A 22,928-nucleotide genomic window follows, 5' to 3' on the forward strand; every position below is an offset into this window, starting at 1 on the left:
TAAGTTTTGGGGAAGTTTCATCAATAAATGCATGCCATCAAGGATTTGATAATCCCTCTCAATTTGACACTGAAAAGCATCTCTTGGTTGAGAAATACTACTGATTTTCATTTAGCTGGGGTGATACAAGTAGTGATTCAGTTATAGCATAGAAAACAGGGAACATAATGAATAGGGCATATGCTAAAGTGTCAGAATTGTGAAGTTCAGGTCTGCAGTTCGAGAGGATAGCTGTTCAGCTGAAGGATTTACAGCTTTCTACGTATTCATCATTAAGACATTTCTGCCTTAACCCTGGTTATGTTTTTGAAGCTGTGACTGGAAAAAAGCTGAAGTGGTTGATGGATTAGGTGGCATTAGCATACCAGAGTCAGCATGGCACCTCCTTTCTTCGTATGTAGCAGACTCCAAATCTATCCCTTTTGCAATGGGAAACAGGATGTTTTCCAATGGATTTTTTCTCTTTCTAGTCCAGGGGGAAAAAAACCCTGTTTGCCAGTCACTGTGTGCTGAGCCTGTGGGTTTGCAGAATGCAAAGATCATCACTGGGCTTTGAAAACTTAGCAGACACGGAAACAACACAGAGAAAGCAGAATCTGTGGGGAGTTAGTCACAGAAAGTGATGAACTCAGGAGGATTTTGTGACATTAATTTGAAAGAGACTAGCAGCTACCACTGTGGGGTAAACCTTAGTGTGCCCTGATGCTGTTGCATCTGAAACCCTGTTCTAAAATAGCAGGGCAGGAGCCTGGCTTTCTGTAAAGCAGACAGATCCTGCCTGTCTACCCTCCCCTACCTTAGACCTGGTCATGTAGAGCACTGGCTCTTTCTTGCTGCTCTTTCATTAAGATGATGCTGTTTGTAACAGGTGCTACTACTGTCAATTTACTGTACTATTAATTGAAGGGTAATGGGGAGTTCTGTACTAGAGTAAAGGCTGGAGCATTTTGTCCAGTGGTCTTTCCACCAACCCCTGTCTTGGGGTGAGCTACAATGACGATGGCTGAACTGTCCAGCTGGTTAACCCTAACACTGTTGTAACAGGGATTCCCACCATGGTCAGTGTGCTGCACATCTGCTAGGAGCTCAGGTACACTATTTAAGTACCCAGGTTCCCAACCTTCACCTGCTAAGGGGGGCAGCCATCAGCATGTGGTTCCCACACCTGAGAAATGAATGCAGCTTGCTCTCAGTCACTCCTTCTCTAGTTAAATTGTTAGCAAGCAGTTTGAAATTTTTTGGAGTCCTGTAACCTTTACCCCTATTATGTGGCCAGATGTCTGCCTGTTATAATGGCATGGTTTTCCCAGGAAAGCTGGCAGTTGAGAGCAAACTGTGCACCAGCTGACTTATTCCAGTGATGCATGTGTTGCTCACATGCCCCTGAGCAAGAGCAATAGCTCTGTGACCATTAGCATACAGTAAGCATCCAAGTGAATAAACAAATGCTTTTAGGACTCAAAATGCTGGCTGTAATGCTCCAGGTCTGATGAAGGCTGGCTGCTTTTTTATCCGGAAACACCAGCCTACAAAATGTTCTATATCACTCGTTAGTTTTTTACAGCCTGGATAATTTTAAGGTTTGTTTACCTGCTGGTTCTCTAAAAGCTGTTAAGTGGCTGATAGTGAAAGCAGAAGAGAGACTGTTTATTTCTTTCATTAAACAGCAGAGATGGTAAGAGCCTTGCTTGCCTATGACATGGTTTTGTTCAAGGTGGAAGCCATTTCTTGGGGGCAGGAGTTTCCTTGTACACAAACATCATGATCCAAACCACAAGTTTGGTGCTCTGGGAGCCTATACAGATGATAAATAGGATGATTCTTACCTATACTCCTTATCCATCACTTGCTACCCAGGTAATGATAGAAGTTACTTACCTGCCTACAACTTCATAAAGTATGAACCCTGTGCCCAAGTTTTTTATGAAGGCATGATGACGTTTCCTTCCTCACAGGCTAGTAGATGAAATCTGTTGGCATTTTGCTATGCATGTAATGAGCATGCATTATTGATGTAGGGATGTGAGAGTATATCTGCTTTAATTTATTATTTACTTCTTAAAGCCACCCTTGCTAGTAGTCTCTGGAACTGCAAGTGATTCTTGATGTGTGAGGCAAGAACTGCTGAGAGGGTAGATCACTTGGGCTTAAAGGCCTTCTCTACTTTTGGCCTAAGGTCAGTATTGGAATGACATCCCATGCTTCTATCTTTCTGTTGGCAGAAGCTGAGGGTAAATAGGTGGGCCCTGCAATAACATTGCCTGACTTAGGCTCTGTGTGAATGCTCAACAACAGTACATACGTAAAAGGTGAAGTATGGTAAGTCTTTCCTTCTTGAACAGTTTCCTGTAAGTCATTCATGCTGGTCAAAGATCATGCCACTGGTAATCTGAATGTGCTCCACTACCTTGGGAAGAAATAAGCCAGAATGCCAAGGACAGTAAAAGGTTTGAATCATCTTCTATTTGTTGTTATTCCCTGCTGAATTTCCTCTTGCAGGAGATCCTGGAAAAGGTGGTGTCCTGATGCCTGCAGTCCCTTCCCAGAGCTTTCTTTCCCTTGAGCTCCCCAAGATCACCCAGTTTGTCTTCTGTTTATGCTTGTCCTACAGATAAATTTGTTTGTTCAGTCGCAGCATCCAGACTACTTTTTAATGAAATGCAGAACAGTGCTCCAAAGAATGTAAAACTTGCTGTGGATTTAGTTGGATCGGTGAGAAATAGATTGTGCTGTATCTCTTGACATTTTAAAGGCGAAGGTATTCAGTTTGGTTTTCTGCTGGAAACTGACACTTAAGCTGTTAAAAATTAAGTATATTATTAGAAGCATTCCATCTCATCTTAGAAAAGGGTATGTGCTGAGGAGATGGAGGTTGCTTGAGCTGCTGGATACACAACCATTGAAGTTTTACAGACTAAATCCTCATAGCTTATCTGATAGTATGATGAACAAACGACACATTAGGAGGATCTTTAGCACTCTTCAGCAATGCTCTCTGTGGCTGCTCCTGTTCACATTCTGTGGCAGAAAGAGGTAAAATTTCTATTTTCTTTTTCCTTAAGAAAAAGGTTCACTTGAAATCTCCTGGTCCCCCTGGTGAGACACATCAGTTACCAGTGGACTCCTGATTTGCTGGAACTTGTGCTAAAAATATCATTTACAAATAAGTGTGCTAGATATTTTGAACTTTATTAGAAAAATAAATGAATCTTTAGTTTCTAGTAGTTCATAATGCTTTTGCTTTCTTTAGCAAAATTAAAAATCACTCTGAATGTTTCAGGGAATAAATGAATGCTTTGTTCACCTCTCTTCCTTCCACACCTAGGAAAAAACGTTGTGGCATTCTCTAGAGGAAAAAGCTCTTGTGAAGGCCTGAGATAGTGATGTGATTTTTCTCCCCTAAGTAACTGCTAAATGAGAAAAATAAAAACCCAGAGTGCTACAAGAGTGAAGACTGTAGAGCCTCTCACATTATGGAAATGCAATCCAAGACAACTACTTGTCTTCAGATATTAGTAGCAGTATTTACTAACTGTGAAAAAATACTTGATTAAGAGAAAACTATTAAAACCCTGTGCTGCTTGTGACTACAGAAAGGACTAGAAGAACTTGGTGGACTAAGGTGGTTTTCATTGCATGCCATACAATTCCAAGAAGCTGCAAAATGAGTGACTCTAAATTTTGTAGTTTGCAGTTTCTCTGGCTTTAATGAACTTCTGTGTTTCAGTTCTAGGTCAGAGGAGGGGAAGTGGGGCTTCTTCTTTGTTGGAAACACAGCAAGTTGCTACAGGAATAGTAGATGTGTGCATGCTGGGATTGCATGTGCGTTTTTGCTTTTTCAAGTTCTGATGAAATTCTTGTTGAAATCTCATTTGTGAGGAGCTGACAGCTCCATAGGCATTTCATAATAGAGGAGGCAAATAGGTTGCATTTCTTTGATGTTCTGCTTGTAGCTGGAGTTGGTTAATTGGGAGGACAAATGTCAGACATAGTGTGTTTTGAAGTGTAGAGACGTGTTGGCAGAAATTTTGTTTCACATTTTAATACTGTCCCAGGTTTTTGAATAATATCTCTTCTTAATCTTTTAAACTATATTTAAAACTTTGATTTCTGGAGAAAATGAATGTGAGTGACAATCCTGTAAGTTGAATTTGTTACTTGATTACATAGTTGGTTATTTAGCTGGTATCTGTACTCTTTTTGCATCTTTCAAAGCAAAAATGGGTAAGTTTTTTACATAGATCTGTCATGAGCAGCCCAGTTTCTCTCCTTTTGGTAGCTTTGTAAAGTTCGTAAGCACAAACTTCCATTATCTGATAATCTCTTCTAACCTGAAATGTGAGAGTGCATGAATGATGGCTTAGTAGCAACTAAATTACAATTATGTAATCTTTTTCCTTTTTGAACCTGCAAGTTCAAATGAGATCTAATTTGTGCTTCCATTGAACTGAATTTTTAAAAAATTGATGCATGCATATCTCTTATGAAGAGCACTGATGTACTGTTGACTGCAACTGCAGGTTTTTTGTCATTTGTTTATGATAATGTATGCCAAGTGGCTGTGAGTCCTGCCAGCTCTGTTGTGGTGGTTTTTTTTTTCATTGAATCTAATTGTCTTTTTGCAGTAGTTAGTGGTTTTCTTTTCAAATATTTGCCTTTCAGCATTTGTGTGGTTTAGGATGACCAGTCACACAAGAGTATCAATAAGTGACTGATTTACAAACAGCCTGGAACTTAAATGCTGTTGATCTTATCCAGTCAGCAAATATTTACCATTGGACTGAATTTCATGTCTTAGGCAGCACTGCCTGTCAATGGTATTTAACAATTAATCATAGTGTTCATTACCACAGTTGTTTTCCACTGGATTGTGTTTTGAAATTCAAAATGTTGTTCATTGTTGAATATGATGTTGATGAAAGGGCTTGTCTTGACAGTTGTGAAGGTTGATGTTTTTGTTTGTGAAATGAATGCAGTGAGAGGAGCAAACTTGCCCATCCTACCCCTTGTAACCCTTTCCAGCAAGGAGAGATGACTCTACTACGCATTTAAGCTCTGTCTCTCCAACTCTGATTGTGACTGCAAAGGACACAATTAGTACTAATTATGATGATGGTCTATATGACATATGCAACTGTCCCTTATCTTTTTTATCATTACTAATGGGTTTAGACTGTGAACATTGCTTTGCATCCCCCCATCCATGCAACTGAGTTATTAAAAAGATAAGATGGTCTGGAGTAGGAAGCGTCCCTTTGGTTTTTGGGAATGCTATAGCAATATGTTAGGCTCCAGGTAGTGCATGTTTTAAGTTTAGGTTAAGAAGACACTTGAAATTTCACCTTCCAGCTCTGCCTTCCATTTGTTGCACTGATTGACTGCATGAGCTTGGGTACAAATTTTCCTCTTGCCTCTGCATATCCCCATTTCCACTTCAGTGAAATGTGCACAGAAGCAGGGTGCTTGCCACCTATTTCTTAGAAGAAAAAAAACAAACAACCTCCTTCAGAGTCAGTCCTTAGATGGCGTAGGGCTGTATAAGCAGAAAGGCTGCTGTGATTCTTAAATGTTGTGGTACCTGCCTCCCATAGCACTTGGTATGAGTTCAGCAATTACAGTTCGCTGAACATGAATCTTCCCTAACTTTTTCAATAAAGCCTGATGTTAGCTTGCTGCCTTCAGTGTTAAGGATATGTTTCCCCTGACAACTTTACACTTGTATGCCGAGAGTGTGAACTTGCAGCACTTGTGGGAGAGCCGTATTACTGAAGGTGCTTTGGATTTTAACTTATAGATAAAGCTTTAGGTCTATCAAAGGACAGCCCTTCTTGATGAGGGAGACGGATACCCCCTGGAACTTAGGTCAGTGATTTCTCATTCATGTCCCTTATCCTCCATTCTCCTTCCCCTCCACCTGACAGTTCCTTGACATTTCTAATGGCAGTCATTTATGTATCCCTGCAACCATAGTAACACTGTGCTTTTGATGATAGGAATTTAATTTGACGAGGATGATGAGGTGCTGTTAGGCAGCTGGGACTGGGAGGTTTACTTCTGCTGTTTCATGAGAAATACGAGGGGGGCTACATTCTGGGAAGGGTGAGTAGAGCAGGAGGGTTGAAAGACAAAACTGTTTTTTAGTCTGACAAGCTCCTAAAGCCCTTGTGGGAAAACATTCAGAGGGACCTTTTCTTCTGACGCACCTGAGGCTTGAAATTCAATCTAGTTTTATTCTACTCTGTTGATATTGCCAAGCAAAGATGAGCAAGAACACTTACTAGAAGAGTTTTCAAATTAAAATTTTGCACATCATGGAATTCACTAAAATATTCTGTTTTCATTACAAATATTTGGAATTAAGTTCTGGCTGATGAAAATATGGATTTTCACAATAACAATATAAAAATACCATTTCAAAAGCATGATGTATTCAGTTCCTTTGCCAGCTTGGAAGTAACCATAACTCCAGATATTGGTACTTCTGTATTTTTTCTGGTGGCAGTTCTTCAGACATCCTGATGATTTTGTGATCTATTTTAAGGCAGGTAGATTGAAGTCTTTGTGCTTGTAGCTGTGAGGATGAAAAGAACCCTGTAGTTGTTCAAATAGCCAAAAAGCTTTGTAAAGTTTAACAGAAACCTTGATGCAATTTCATTGTTGCATTGATTATAACCTGCATATCTTTTAGTTCCCAAATCTATGTTGATCAAAATATTCATGTATTGTGAGAGTTCATAAACAATAGCTTTTAGTTCCAAAAACTCTTGCCACAGTTGCTGAAAGCAATTGTAGAATATATGTATACCTGTTTGTCAATTGTCTATTATTCTTTAAGTAAAGCTTAATAATGAACCCAAACCCTTATGAATATGGAGGTTAATTAAGCAAAATTAATACAAAATATTCACCTCACTTCAGACTTGGAAATTTTACTAATAGCTGTGGATAACAATAGCCTTCTGAAGGCCACAGACTTTTATGAATAATTAACTGATTCTGTCTTCCAGGATACAGACATTTCTTGCCCATTTTGTTGTTTGCTCCATTCATCTATTGCTGTTGAAAAAAATTCCTCTGAATAAAAATCTGCCAAACACACCTGCAGATATAAAAGTGTGATGGATTTATCACCCACATCTTGAGGGTATAGAAATCCTGGAAGGCTCCTACTGTGAAAATACTGACCTGAGTGTCTGAACTTTGTGAAACCTGGACAAATACCCTCTATTAGAAGACCTGCTTAGCTTTAAGAGTCTGTTCATGCATAAAATACGAGATCTTGGCCCTGCCTTATAAATCAGAGATTGAAATCTCAATAAAATGAGACATTAAAAAAAAAAAAAAAGGCAGAAAGGGAAGAATAGTACAAAATCTAGTTATAGCTCATAACTTTCCAAGACCAAGTGTGAGAGAAATCTTTAAATATTTAAGACACAAAAGCAAGTTTTGCACTTTTTAGTACCTGCAGTCTGTTTACGTTCACTTTTGGCAAGATTTGGAAAAGGCGATTATTTTGTGTGTCTTGAGTGTTCATCTAAGTATGTGTACATGGGTCACAAATTCAATAAAAACTATTTAAGACTTAACAAATTACAGGTGGTAGAAAAGAAGGGTAACAACGTGATTCTCAGGAATGTATTTCTTCTGTAAAACGGTGGTTGGGCGTTCTGATGCGTTGGGAAGATGAACTGGCAACTGAGCTGATATTGTTAAAAAAATCAGAAATAGAACACTGAATACAAATTCAGTTTTGAAGATGTTTGAGGATCTGTTTTCCATACACCTACCAAGACGCACTGTTGCTCAAACAATGTAGAGCTTCTTCCACTGCAAAATTTACTCTTATTTTTCTTCAGTATACCGAAGTCTTACAAATAGTGCAAAATTGACTTTTTTTTTTTTTTTTAAAGTTTCCAGATTCAAACCAAGTGAGGGGTGCGTGTGATCAGACAACCTGATTTTCAGTCAGTAGAAAAATGTTCCTTTTGTACTTGGGCTACCTGGGTAAATTGTTCGGGAGCAGTGAGGTGGAGGAGCAGTGGAAGTAGGCTCTTCAAAGATTTAATCGTTAAAAGGCATGGTTAATCTGTATTTAAAACTCTTCATCAGTTCCTAAAGTAGTAAGTAATGTTATGAGTCTGAATGTTTGCATGAGAATTGAAAAACCACAGGGTATAAGCCTTAAAGTAATATTTAGATTCTTTGAAATAAAAGAAAGGGGGACACTGGGTCTGTGTACCCAAAGTTTTAAGCTTTGTCCAAATTAAAGTTCATCATTGCTGAGTTTTGGCATGAGATAAGCTTGTTTTGCTGATTTTCTGAGCTTTTTAACTGACTTTTGGCCTTCTCTGTAGATACAAAACTGACCTGACTATCTAAAAGCTTCCCCCATATTACTCTTCAGGACAAATCATACCTTTCTTATCTCCTTATGTTCTCTCCAGTATAAAACAATAGCTTGTTGTTATACCATCTCAAAGGAACACTGTTGTATTAAAAGGGGATCAACTTAAAATGGATTCAAAAGCATAATAAAGCAGTAGGCTCTGCACTTCAACTGCTCTGTACATTTTAGACAGTGCAGCTGTTAAATTATATATGTTCAGAATGTTGAAATTATTTGCAAAAGTTTGAGCTTTTCACAAAGAGAAGCCCCTATGCAAAAACCTTGGTTTAGTGAAATATAGCTCCTGTTGAATACCACCAGAAAGACAAGTGGGTAAAACTAATTTCTCTCTCTTGGTCTGAGTTTATTTCATTGCTTGTAACTTCGTGTTCACTAGTGACAAGGGGGTAAGGTGCTGTATTGCAATGTGTTGCAATATCTGGATTCCATTAAACTTTAAACCTTGACTTGAAGGACTTTCTGAACGAGAAATTTAATGATGGGTGGGTGAGCATGAGAAGGTCTAAGGTTCATCTTCTATAGCTGTCCGAAAGTAAATTTTCACATGGGATTACCAGAATTGCAGGTGCTATTGTTGGGCTGTGATACCTTGTGAATCCTCCTTTGGTAAGTTCTGTTCTATCTGCTTGATGTGAATAGAAATGGCAAAGTTTTGTGGGAGGGTGTTTTATGAAGAAACAAGTAGTTATAGAAATAGTCCCTCCCATGCTTTCTCATATCAAAAGGGTGATCATTCCTTTGAATTAGGAGGGAAGGTGTGGTTGCCCTTGCGCTCTTTCCAAACCAGTTCACTGGGCCGTAATTGAACTCAGAAGTACAGGACAGATGTTTCTTTGCTTTTTGGGGTATATTGTTCTTATCAAGCTGTTGATCTGGAGCTTGAAGCTAATATAGAATTCTTATTCTCTGATTATACTCTCTACAGTGAGATGCTTAAGAATGACTAAGTATGTGGGTGTGGGAGCAGAAAATTAAATCTGTCTGCTTGCTGAGAGGCTTTTGCAAAAATGTTTACCTGTCTTGGGCTCTGATGGTAAAACTATATACTGTGCAACGGGGAAACAAGTAAAGTATGCTCTGTGGGATTGTGTGTATGTGCCCACACAGGATGCATGCCTATGACTTCCATCCAATGTGCATAAATTAAATCTGTAGCTGAAATTCATAAATATTGCATGAGTTTTGTGGGTTGGTATGTCCAACCTCAAAGGATAACTTCTATATTTGTTGGATTTCATTAATACTGATCACTAACTGCTTGCTTCTGAAAGCTTCAGCCTCTCTCCTTGATGTTAACAGTAAGGAACAGTTTTCTGCCTTGTGTTCTGAACAGAGTAAAAAGAGTGGAGGGTGCCAGGTGTGTGATGCCTCTCAAATGCTAAGTGGGTCCCCCAGACAGCTTTTGTTTTTCCAAAAAGGTCATGTTCAGTAAGATGGAGTCCTTGATCTCAGAGAAGCAGCTGGTCAAAATCAAGGTGGTTAATGAAAGTATTAGATGAAAGTAAGACTTACTGGCGCTCTTGTTTTCAGAGGAAACTGCAAACCTCTTTGGCAAGAACACTGATCTCAAGGGGGAAGAGAAAGTACCTCCCCTTTTCTCTCTTTTTTTTTTTTTCTTTTTTTAGAACAAAAAGAAGAATGGTTATGTTAAAGGATTTTCTTATTCCTTGGAACCAGGAAGACAAGATTATAGATAAATTCATAAACCTTTTCAAGTACTTCCTCTGTTAATATACTGTGGTGGTAGAGTAATCCTTCTATTTGCACGGGACTTAATTTCTTCAAGTCAATACACTTGTTACCTTTCTTGAGTTGTAAAGTTGTGTGTATAGGTAAGAATAGCTCTAATTTCTTTATGCAAACATGGAGTACATCTAGAGAGGAAAAAAATACTTCTGTTCATGTTCTTTTGAGAAATTCAAGAGGGAGAGAGTAGTGCTGAAATGGAAAGTCACAGAATGCTTTTTGCACAGCAGAAGCAACTGTTTTCTTCCAATAGGTATGATCTTCCTTATAGTGGCTAAAAAGGTCTAGGCCAGGTAAAAAAACCCAAAAACCAGTAGACTTCATGGAAGAATCCTGTTGCAATGCTTGGGTACTATGTTTCCCCCCCAAAAAAAGATGTTACTGGCTGAGTAGTATTCCTTTTTGGAATGAAAATGTGCAATTGGTCTTTTTTATACTGTATTCTTATTTCTGTGCCTTGGGCAATGTGATGTGCCAATTTGCGCGCAGTGCAGAGGAAGCTGTGACTGCAAGCATGTGTATGTACACCTGAACTAGTTTTATTTGAACAGTTTATACTACCAACAGTGAAGCCACAGGATTTTTAGCACTACCTGTGTACTTAGGCAAGTGTAGCCAGTGTCCCAGGTGCGGGACCGAGCAGTTGTGCTAAAGCTGTGTTGCCATGACTCCACAGCCAGTGGTACCCAGTCGAAGTAGATTAAAGCTAGCCTAGGAACATCCGCTCTTTGTGCAGCAGTCTTACCTGAAGGCAGAATTGGATTGATCTACTAGGTCTTGCAAAGAAATGAAGCTGTAGAAATGAGAAGCAGGAACCCTGATGAGTCCCTGAAGCAGGCTGCTAGAAGGTAGTAAGGCTAACTCCATACGATAGATGCTCGGGGGACGGGGAAGAGGGGGAATCGCCCCCAAAACACTCATTTAAAGGGGGAGAGTGACATCTTGTGGGCTCAACATGCAACTCTCCACCAGAAATTTAGTGTTGGCCACTTCATCGTTAGTTTAAGAGTTCGTTTTAACTGCTGTTTAGGCAATGTGCAAGGTCACTTCTGTATTTTGCAAAGTTCCTAGGAAAGTGTCGCTAAGGTTAAGAGGCTTCAAACATGTCATGCCTACTGTAAATCAGGTATTCACTTCCTTCTGTTTTTTCTTTGCACCCCCAAATATGAAGTATGAACCTCGCATTATTCTTGTTCTGTATTTAAACCAGGGTGTTTCATAGGGGCTTATAGAAATCTGTCTAATTACTTCTGTTTTCTTGTCTGGTATTTCAGCAGCCAGCAGAGCAGCCAGCAAAGCAGTCATGATGATGACTCGTCCCGATTCTTGAGCCCTCATATGCGTGACGACAGGTAAGTCTGCAGCTGAACTGGAGGAATGCCTGGAACCACTCAGTGAACTTATATCGGCTGGCCTGGTTGAGGTCCTTATTTTTCTGTTTTTCTCGGAGTTGTTAAGAAATGTGAGTTACGTTGGTCTTATCAATGTCTAAAAGGATGTGCTTTTCATCTCCTTAAAAGTAGAACTTGTGGGACAAATGCATCCGACTTCTGAAGTAACCTGCATTTTCTTTTGAGACTTGCTCCCCAAAACTGTAGCTGGCGTAGATAGTGTCGACAGGCTTGCTGTGTATTGATGATTAGCAGCTCTGATGCTTAAAAATACAGGAGTGAAACTTTCTATGTGGTTCTTGTCCTCAGCAAAGACAATATTGAGCTTGGCTGTTGTATTTCACTTCTGATGTGTTGTGACAGTCCTGAGGTATCTAGAGCTCGTGTAGCAGCTGAGTGAGAACTGCTGTGAAGTTCCAGAAGCAACTTAAGTTTCTTGTACTTTGGGTTGATTAATGAATGCTTCAAATTGCAGCATTGGCACAAAAGCTGTTGAAAAATGAATGCTTATTTTTGTGCATGATTTATTATTGTTGCATTGCTCAGAGCCGTATGATGAAGAGTTTTGCTGTATCTTGTAGTTCGTATTTTGAGCCTGAATCTGCTTCATTTTCTGCTGTGCATGAACTGCTGAGCTACTACCACCTTTCTATCCCAGGCCAGCTTCAGTGGGCCTGTTTCCCTACTAACATCCTTGTGTTGCGTCTGGACTTTGGTTTCTGAAATTCCCATTACTTTGTTATTGCCTTGCACAGTGGAGTTGCGTTGCATCTTACTTAGCTGATCCTGTGACTAGGGGTTATAGCGAGCCCACAGGAAGGCATATGCTGAATTTGGGAACTGCTTCCTTTGTGCTCCTGTGTTGTGGATTGCAAGAAGCACCTGAATGTGGTGTCTTCTACTCAGCATGTTTGTATCTGGGCGTGGTCCCTCAGAGCATTGTTTCACTCTGTTGTTTTACATAAGCTGTCTCTGAGGTCAGAGGGCTTTCTTACTAACTGTGTAGTAGGGCAAATGCTTACTGAAATCAGATTCCCTGCTATGATGTTGAAGGCCAATGGATTGAGTAAGAACTGAGTAGCAGCTGAGTAGGCATCTGAGGAATTGACTCACTTGAGAGAACATCCTGACCCTGGAGGAGCTACCTAATATCCCAAGAGAGTTTGGCTCAGAAATAGCAGTTGGTAGTTGTAGTAGCTAACCTTTTCCTCCATATGTTTCCCTCCAATTATGAGTATCTCTGGTGCTGCGGAGCCAAGTGTAATTGACTAGTGGGGAATGGTGTTTGCAACAAGGAAATAAAGAATCTGATGGCAAAACAGATGGGTGCTTAGGTCATACCTGGGCTTCCTCTGTGTAGTGCATGCTATTACACCACTTGATCTGGGATTTTGTAGGTTAAACAGGGTTAGGCTTCGTTAGTACTCAGATGGAGGATTTCTGGGCGTAGCAAGAAGCGGGGATCATTTGCAAGTGCTGCCTGTTTCAGATACAGACTAAACTGGAGCCTTTAGGCTGGTGCTAAGAGTATCTTCCTGGCCGGAAGGGACATGTTTTAAGTGCAACACAATCAGATCTCGGACCTATTTATGCAAAGCCAGGGTAGTGATGAGCCTGCTGACCTCTCTTATTGGGGACCTCCAACATTCCTGCTGCCTAGATTTAATTACAAGTAATTTCTGTTTTATGGAGGATACTGATCCTAAAACGAGCCATACAAGTGCTAGGAAACTGCCTTTGCCACTTTGTTTTTCTTCCTCCTTTGCTAAGGTAATTGCATCAGGTTCCACTCATATACTCTTCCTTTAGAACACCAGTGGCTTGTGCTCATGAAACTTAACCAAAAAATAACTCAAACACATTTTGAGTCTCATATAAGGTGTGAAGCTGGACATGAATTAGTGTGAAGGCTAACAAAACCTTTGAGAGCTTGCTATTTACTATTACTATTAATGAAGTTGAAGGTTGTTTCTGAGGTGTCTTGAATCTGCTAGACTCTTGAAAACTGAATGAGGAGGATCAGTTTCCTGCTTTTATGGTGGTATTTTTGACCACTGCAGGTTTGGAGCTCTCTGCTTCTGTTAGAGCTACAGGCAGCTCTATTCACTTCATCAACTGACTATTGTTCAGCAGCTCTTAAACCCCCCAAACAAAACCACAACCACCCAGGGTTTCAGCAGTCCTGTAAGTTGTGAGAAAAGCTGAGCAGAGTAGGGCAGAAGAGGGGAGAGCAAGAAACCCTGTGGTATGTACCGAAAGGTGCACCTGCTCTTGGCATGCTGCCTCTGATATCACGGGCAGAAGGAGCCTGTGCTGCTCTTGAAGGATTAGAGCAGAGAGCAAGTGAGGATCTGCACCATCCTCAGTACATCTGGGAAAGCGCTGAAAGAAGCTACCCCAGCCAAAAGTAAATGGATGCTGCGTTGCTAAGTTGATTCTGGGATAAAAAAAAGAGGAATACATAGCTGAAGAAGGCTGAAATCTGGACTAGGCATAGCCAAGATCTTAACTGCATGCCTGCTCTTCCTGTAAAAGATGGTACCACAGGGTGCTGTGAGTGGAGTTAATTTCTCAGTGACAGACTTCCAAGGACTGTGCTCCAACCCTCAGGTCTTTCCAGAGAAGACTGAGAATTTTGTCCTGCTGCTGGCAGATGCATTTGGTGCTCCGTAGCAATTCTTTTTTTGAGGTGTGAGCACTGCTGTTGGCTTGTGCGTTGTGAAGTACTGCCATGGTCCAGAACCCGTACCCTGAAAAGGTGTCCTGCAGCACAGCAGTGAAGCAGGTCTGCCATCTGCGTGTGTCTTCTCTGAGGAAGAAGCTTTCCTTCCGCAGAGTCATGTAAGTTGTCATGTGTCTGTCATGCCTGGCTTATGCTGAGAGGGAGTCTATACAGATTTTATTTTGTCTTGGGGTAACTATGTGCTTTACGGATATTTTTAGAGCCACGGAAGGGAGAAGTTAGTGGGATGGGCTAGGAAGAGTCAGGTTTATGCACTTAGGGCTTATTCCTTGCTCTCTGGCTGCCTGGGTGAGTTTGAGCTATTTATGAAATAAGAATTTCTTTTTTACTCCACAAGAAAATAGAGGGGGTGACTAAGTCTGAGTTGCTCAGATGCTGAAACACCACAACTGTATAAGTACAAAGATAGGCAGAGCTTAGTTTCTGAGTGTTCAAATAACTGCTCACAGTAGCAGTTTGTCTTAAAGTAATTAAGAGGGTGGGTAAGGTTGGGATGAAGACAGACTTGGGTGAGATGTGTGCACGCAGCAACCTCCATCATCACTGTAACGAGGCAAGGTTATGTATGAATTACCTTGAGCTTTCATCTAGATTAAGTCCAAGTTCATGAGCTTGCCTTCTGCTTTATCTGAGGACTTGTTTTTTGTTATGACACTGAGGCACCCATCAGGTTTAGGTTGCAGAGTATGTTTTAATTAAAAGTTAAGCTACTGAACCAGAGGAAAAATCAGTCCTTGGACTTGTACTGAGTCTAAGGAGGAGTCAAACTGTTAGAGGGGAAAGCATGGAAAGGACAAGGATGGAAAGCAATAAGCTACAGGGAAATGAGGGGAGAGAATTGAGTGGCAGTTAACAAGAGATCATATAAAAATTATTTACATGAAAAGTTAAATGTAAATAAAAATTATTTATATTAGAGATCATATCAAAATGGAGGAAATGGGAAGAGCAATTAATTTTAAGATATCTGAGTTTGTCCTGCATCTTGGCTGAAGCTTAATTAGTCCCTTACTCTGTGCAGTACCTTATTTGGCTAGTTCCAGGGCTGAAGGGCTGTTTTTTCCTTTGTGTAAGCTAATAAGGGTTTCTCAAATAATGGATCACAACTCACAAAAGAGAGCTTGCAAGGAAATTAAGGAACAGCTTAAGATATAGATAAGTTTAAGAAATTCTGTCGGCTGCTTGGATTCTCAGGAACTTGTGTAAAGATCAGAAAAGAGGTAAACTTTGAAAATGTGCCAAAATGACATCCTTGGGGTATGTGTGAGAGGTCAGGAAAAATTCCATACTTTATTTATGTACCCAGGGCTTGCTTATGCTGCATCTTCCTAGCCTGTGTCCCTTTCCCCTTGGTACAAAAGTTGCCACTAACGTACTGTGCCTGTTCCTGCAAGTGGAGGCACAGCAAAGATTGCTACCTCTGCAGCTTCAGGGAGAGTGGAAGGTTTTTTCCATTGCTTGGGGCAGCTGAAGAGGTGAGAACTAAGAGCAAAACATGGCCTGTTCTTGAAAGGGGAGGGTGGGGGCTAACAGGGACCCTTGTTTGTGTGTCTGGATGTGATGATTCTGCAAGGAACAGAGTGCAGTAGCTCACCATGCCAGCTATGGGGCATGGTGCAGGCCTCCTGCGTTATTAAGGAGAAAAGGAGTAAGAGTGAATGGATGCTGTTTTAAAGGTGATGATTAAGTAGAAGCCAGCTGCCTCTTTCTAGTATGAGTGTAAAATTTGGGAAGACTAGCTGAACTGTTCTTTCCAACAGTGCTAGCTCTAAGGGATGCCTGAATTTTGAGTCCTTGATAGGGAGGTTTGACTAGTATTATGACCCGTTGAGTAGCTTTTATCCATCATAGATGGATGCCTGCTGCATCATCTTTATGGAGGTTTTCAAAAGTGGTGCTAAAGATCTTGTTGTGGAGATTTGGAGGCTAATGAGCTCTCAGAGGGTCCCAGGCCAGAACCCTCATGCTCTCGCAATAATTCTACAGTGAGTTTGGATTTGGATCTAGCTCCAAACTCCAAGTCAGTTGGACTTAATATTAAATAGAAAGTTTAACCAGAGTGACACAAGTCTCATTTTGTCACATAGGAAAGGTGGTTAATATTTAGATTCAGAGCTAGTATCCTTTTTCCCTTCTTACCTTCTGGCTCCTGCTGCTTCCCAAGCCCCAGCATTGATTCCTTGCTGTAGAAGACAAGAGCAGCTTAAGATCAGCTCTTCCACTTGGGTTGCCAGGTTGGCTACTGTTGGCTACTACACAGCAGTTACTGTGAAAGGAAATATCACCTGCTCTCTGTTCCCCATATGCCAACATTGTTTTTTCTCTTGAAGATGGGCTGTTGTTAACTGCAGAGCATGCCTCTGTTCTGCTGTCAGTGGAGGTAAGGCTGTTCTTTTTGTAGAAAGTCAGTATTGGATTTGATTCAGCAAAATTGTGCAACACTTGCAGTCTCTTCTCCTTTTATTTTAAGGAGACTGAATTGAGAGCACTTGGAAGCAAGGGGGGATAGTTCCTGTTGTTCTCTCCTCCATGACTGTGAGGCGTATGGAAGGACAGATGCATCTCCTCTGTTTGTCTTGCTGGGGCCGGAGACAAGGAAGAGACCTTACAGGATTAATCAGCTTCCATGTGCCTTTTCCTGCACTCAGTGGTGGCTGCTCAGTGAATGGGAGCCTGGAGCTTTGAAGAGTTCAGAGCAAACTTGAGAACTGGGTAATTTTATGCTATCTATAGCAATGTAGTCAAATATCATACCTCTGGGCATTAGCTGATTACCACTCATGAAACAGTTTCATTGGTATCATGGATAGTTTTTGTGCAGACAATAAGTAGATTGTGTGAATCCCCACCATCACTAAAAAGAAATAATTTATAAAATTTGGCCCACTTCCAAGCTGTCATGGCAAAATGATACCTGCCTATTTCCCTTCTAAAAACAGTTAGCTGAGACAGAGCTTGTAGTGTGAGACCCTCCATACGGATCAGTGATGTAACTTTGCGGGAAAAGGCACAATCTTACACTAGCTATAACAGCAGGACAGACCATGATTTGGATCTTGCTTTTTCCATTTCCTGATCAGTTCTGTCTCTACTGGACCAGTGTTAGTTAAGATTAGATAAACCCCAGTGTGCCTTGTGTATCACTGTCTGCAGGGGAGGTCTGACAGACCTCACATGGCTGCGTCACTAGCTCGTGATGCTCAGGAACATGAGGAGGAGGTGAAGAGGCGTTTAATGTCCCTCTCTTTCCTTATCTGAGACGCTGGGCAGACTCCTTACCCTTCCTTCCTGTTCCCAGGAGCAGAAGTTTGTTGTGTAACTGCACTTCACTTGCAGACCTGAAGTAATGGTCACCCCATCGGCTCTGTATCCTCTGGGAGCACTCTGATTCTCAAAATATTATGGCAGCTGTCTTGAAAAGCATGTGGAGAAACAGCAGAGAAGGGGGTAGGAGGCTGGGATGTGTTATAATTAACCATCCCCTTCCGTATATCTCCAGTTCTGTATGTAAGCCTCCTTGGCCCTTGTCAGCAGGCTTTTTTGTGCAGTATGCTGTCAGCTGCTGAGCAGTTTGCATGGTTTCCCCTTGCAGCAAGGCATTCCCTGTGCCTCGGAACCTTCCCTGTGTGCTAACAGCAGGTCTGGGGGGGTGAGGCTTCCAACTGGATGCTGAAGAGCGTGCTGGTACCTGTAGCTCGGTGCGAGCTAATCCAAGATATTTCCCTGTGGTCCTTGGACAGGGTTTCCTGCTGCAGCTCATCTGCTTACAAGTACCCAGGTTTTGCTAACCCACCTCTAGCAATGAGCGCTGCCATTAAGTCTTGCGCTTCCAGCTTTGTTTTCCTGCTTGCATATTCTACCCAGGACTTTAAGCAGTCATTGTTGTGAGATGCCAACTGGCTGTTGAGAGCAAGGCTGGTTGTTCAGAAGACTAATGCAGATTTGTTCTGCTTGTGTTTCCTTCCATTTTGTACCAAATGTGGGGAAGGAGGGTGTTCTGAGAGGGAAAGTGTTGGCATTAAACCTGTTTTAGGGCCTCTTGAGATAGTCTGAAAACAGTCCAGATGTTGACCAAATGAAGGGCAAGGTCAATAAACACAGACAAGACTACTGTGGGCTTCTGTTGCAGCACTAAAACTTCAATCCTACTATAAAATTAGCCATTGGAGAATCTCAGAGAACTTAACTGATTGCAGCCTCTCGCAGCCAGAGCTAGGAGGTTTCAAAGATGCAGAGAAGAGAGGGTTTTTCTGGGGAGTCTGATGCTTAATTCTGTTAGTGTGTGGCCAGGTTTATGCAGTGATGCAGGGAATGACTGCTATAGAACCTGCACTGCAGACTTTTACTTTAAATGTCTAGGCCAGAGTTTCCCCAGGTGTAGAACACATCCCTTTTGATGGGGATTGCCTTTTTAAGCTGGGGGGTGGCCTGGGACACATCTAGGGGCTATAACTGTCTTTCCAATTTTATTGCATGTGCCCAAACTTGAAGGTTCTGGGAATCTTAACTGCACCAGTGATCTCTCCTCTTTTTGATAACACTTATAGAAACAAACTGATGCTAGAAATTGGTGCAGGGTTTCCTCAAAAAAAGCACCGTGTAGGCAATACCTCTTTGTCTGCCTGTCAGAGAAACCCACCTTTCCTCGTGCTGGGAACATTTTAACTGAGATGTCATCAGACCAAGATGTACCTGTGAGTCATGTCATGAATGTGGCTGCAAAGAAAAGATCTGCAAGCATATTGTTCCTTGCTTCCATCGAATGGGGTGTGACTGATTAAGACAGTGCAGTAAAACAAAGCTGGTGTTAAAATGTGATGGAACTGTGTACAGCTCTTCAGGTCTGCTTTTTCTAATCTCTTTTCCTTGTGAAGGGAAGGGGGATGTTTGGGAAACAGCTGGGCAAATGCTGAAAAAGTACATCTCAAAATATCATTCTGGAGTTCTGTGTTTCTTTTCCAGTCTTTAACCAAGTCTCTTTGTCTTTTGCCCCTCAGATAGAATAGCCGTAAATCTAGTTTGTCATGTGTTACTGAAATCTTTTGTTAATATTATTTGCATACAGCAATGCTTAGGATCCCTTGTCATAGTCTGGGACCTGGTGTGCTATTTAAGTGGAAGCAAAAGGTGATCGTAGCTGCACAGTACCCAAACTGTAAACCTAAGCAAACAGACGGTAGGGAAGACAAATCGTATGGGAGAATGCAGCTGACGGAATTTGTCCTTTAGCTTCTCTGTGGCCTTTGGAGCCAGAAAGCCAGTTTGAAAGGGGCTTTTCCCTCTTCAGAATACTGTGTGGGAGGTGGAAGTGAGGCCTCTCTATCCACTTAATAAAAAGCAAAGACTAAAACGAGATGCCAAATGGACATCCCAGCTCAAGAGGGGACAGCATCTCAGCTTGTGCGACTGCTGTTGGCTATTCGAGTTAGCCGATTGAGGCGCTGATGGTGGTGTCTGTAAGGAGAACCTAGCATCTTTTGTCATCCTTAGTACAGGGGCTTGTAATTCCAAGCAGTGGAGTGAGAAGGGTGTCTCAAGGTAGCAGCCCCTTGAGTTGCTAGAGCTTTAATCTGCCTCAATTGTTAATAAGAGCTCAAAGCTTTCAAGTTTTACCTAACAATCCTGGAGATGATGTGGAGTGAAGTCTCCTAATTTATAGTGACTTGTTTGACATGTAGTAGGCATAGAGAAGAAGATAAATGCTCAGGTGACTAGGTTGGGGGGAAGTATTGCAGGGATAAGCCAGTTAAAACCCACTTGTTGAGCCAATAAATTGATAGACGGGATGGGCATGTGTTGAAGGGCAGAAACCAAAGATTTATTTTTTCAGCATTTTCTTAATTCTACCACCTCAATTTTTCGACAATCTGGGACCATAGTATATGTCTACACTGGAGCTATCATCATTTTTCATGGCCCTGGTTTTCTAGCTGTTTGCTTAAGGGAAGCTGAATGTGGAGGGAGGCTGATGGTTCTGCCTAAGCTTCAGACTGCAGCTGGAGGAGAAAGTGCTGTTGACCCATGATCCTGCTGCCTCAGCTTCCCCTGAGACTCTGGCAGGTTCTACGAGTGGTGGAAGGGGATCTGGGAATAGCTTTTTTCAGCTTGAATGCGTGTGCTTCTGCCCTTACAGAGACCTTTACAGGCCCTTGTTTACAGTGCAGTCATCAGCTGTTTCTGAAACCCAGCTGCTCAGTGCAGGATATTTCTTACTTTTCTGTAGGGACAGAGAAATTCTCCCCAAAACCTAAGGGCACTCATCTAAACTGGGAATTCAAGTTATTTTGGATTTGCTTGGTGAAACATCCTCCCACTCTTATAAGAGATCTGCTCTCTGTTGTACAGATTGCTCTCAATGTGAGTCCCTGAACAAATCAGCTTTTTCCTAACTTTACAGTCAGCACATAAACACTTTATCACGGCCTCTTCCATGCTTTTAGTGCTGTGTTTCTTTGGTGTATGCAAGTATTTACAATGGTTACCTTGGAAAATATGTTCATCTTTAGACTTTATAGTTGGCTGTCTAAATGGCGAAATACCAAGCATTCAAAATGAGTTGTAATACAAAATAAACAACACAGGGTGGGGAGGAGGGGAATTACGTGGTGATGGTAAGTACGTACTTAATTCTTGCTGCATTCCATGACCATAGGAAATAAGATGCTGTTTGGAAACGCAGTGCACAAAGAATAACTACTTAACGTAAGAGGTGGTTAAATGTTACATAACCTTACAAAGAGTTCCCTGGAACTTTGTATTTTACCTGTCTCTTTTTATATACCTTCTCTCCACCCTGAGTTTCGAACTCCATTTAGCAGAGCGCTGGATGCAGTAAGAAGAGCTCATCTGTATCCCTGAGAAGAAGTGTTAATTAGTTCTGATTTCTTGGTGGGACAAGGGGGGGCACCTTAATCATCAAGCAGGAAGCGTACAGGGTCCCCTGTGGCGACCTGGTAGCTCAGACTGAGCTCCTTGGGCTGCTCCATTTACCAGTGGATCAGAGAGTCCTGGCAGAAAAAGTTCCTTATGATGGGTCAGCTGGGCTTGGAACATCCTTTTATGGACCTCTGTAAGCTGTGCTCTGGCTTCCTTCTGAGCTAAACTCCCATGCTTTTCAGCAAGAAGAAAACTGGTAGTGGTGTTAATGCTCAAACCAGTTTTTCTCCCCCTGTTTCAGGAGACTTGGGAAAAGCTGTGTTTTCACCTGGTAATGGGCAGTCTAGTTCAAGAGAAATGGTAGTTAATTCTGGCCTTGAGAATTTCATTCTGGTAATTATTAACCTCAAATTCTTTTTGTTTTAATAGTGTTCTTAATTCTCTCAGGGTTTTGCATCTTATCCCATAGTAACAGCATATCTGGCAGAGACTTCAAGGCAGCTGTGCCTTTAAAATTGAATTGCCTGTGATGGAAGAAATCTGAGAGCAGAGAAAGGAGACCAGTGCCTCTTGCGCAGACCAAGCTCTTTGGAGATCTCTCCATAGCTCTGCCTTTTCATCAGCCTAGTCACTGCTCCTTCCCTCTGGGGCCAAACAGCAGTGACTACAATAATATCCTAACAGCCGTCCTAGAACTGTCGCAGTGGTGGCATCACATCTTTCCACGGTGGATTCTGAGGTCACTGCTCTGTGCCGCTTTTTCCCCCAAAACTACTCTGCGTGTGTAAACAAGCTGGGATTCTATCCTCTTTCAGTTCAACAGTGTTTTACTCCCTTGCTGCTGAAGTGACGCTTCGCTTCCTCAGATTGCTGGGGAGCACGTTGGCACTTGGACAGACTTCCCCATTTCTGCAGATGACTGTAACTGTGTGAGTGCTCACTGACCTCTGCATTTCTTCTTTTCCTTCTTCTCTTTCCTTGTTTTTCTTCCCATCCATTTTTCTTGGCCTTTGCAGAGTACTTGTGCCTTTCAGTGATAAGGTGGCAGCATGCGTCTCCCCGCTGCGCCATGCATCGTAACAAGGTCAGGCATTGTAATGGTACTAGCCAAGGTCTGTCCTTGAGTCCCTCTGCTTTTTTCCCCTGTTCTCCTGCAAGTTTGACCTAATACTTTTCCTTAAGCCTTCTCTGCTGCTTGTTTTCCCTTCCCTCTTAAGTACCCTGTCCCAAATCTTAGGTTGTAGTATGTTATGTGCTCTCTCTCCCAACCTCCTTCCTCTTGTTTATGTGGCAGGCCATATGTAATATGGACCTGTTTGAGGGATATGGGTCTAATGGTTTCCAGCATTGTAAGATTTTGTTACTTTTCTACTCTGGAAAAGATTATTTGCTTCAGGCTTAGACATGTAAGTGCTCAGCCTTTATTTGAGCTGGAGCAGGCTGTTGCTTTGTGCAGTACCTGCCATGCATCAGTCCCCTCAAACTAGGAATCTTTATTCGGGGTTCCCCAATGAAGTGCAGCTTTGTGGTATGTGGCACTGTGGGAAAACAGGTGTACTCTGTATTGTATTCCTATCTGCAGCCTGCAATCCTTTGTTCTATCTTGTTGATGCCACTGCTACTGGAAGACCCCTTGAACGTGCAAGAGGTAGTGAGTGACTTGGGCTGTGGGAGGCTTTCACTGCTGATCTGAAATGCCTCTCTGCAAACTGGAAGCTTGTGTTTAAGATCTGGGTCTTGAGCCCCTACTTTAGCTACTTTCTTC

The 22,928-nt window shown here is 41.8% G+C and overlaps 1 protein-coding gene across 6 annotated transcripts in view; it reads left to right on the plus strand.

The window, feature by feature from the left end:
* The window catches only part of GRAMD1B (GRAM domain containing 1B), a 132,665-nt gene that overhangs the window by 32,248 nt on the left and 77,489 nt on the right, over window positions 1-22,928 (plus strand). For all 6 annotated transcript variants that reach the window (XM_074848997.1, XM_074848992.1, XM_074848993.1 and 3 more), the window contains exon 2: window positions 11,428-11,505. In XM_074848997.1, the coding sequence (XP_074705098.1) occupies window positions 11,428-11,505 (78 nt within the window). The remainder of the gene's footprint in view (window positions 1-11,427; window positions 11,506-22,928) is intronic.

The sequence above is a fragment of the Strix aluco genome, chromosome 23, assembly GCF_031877795.1.
Source record: "Strix aluco isolate bStrAlu1 chromosome 23, bStrAlu1.hap1, whole genome shotgun sequence".
In the NCBI taxonomy this organism is placed as follows: domain Eukaryota; kingdom Metazoa; phylum Chordata; class Aves; order Strigiformes; family Strigidae; genus Strix; species Strix aluco.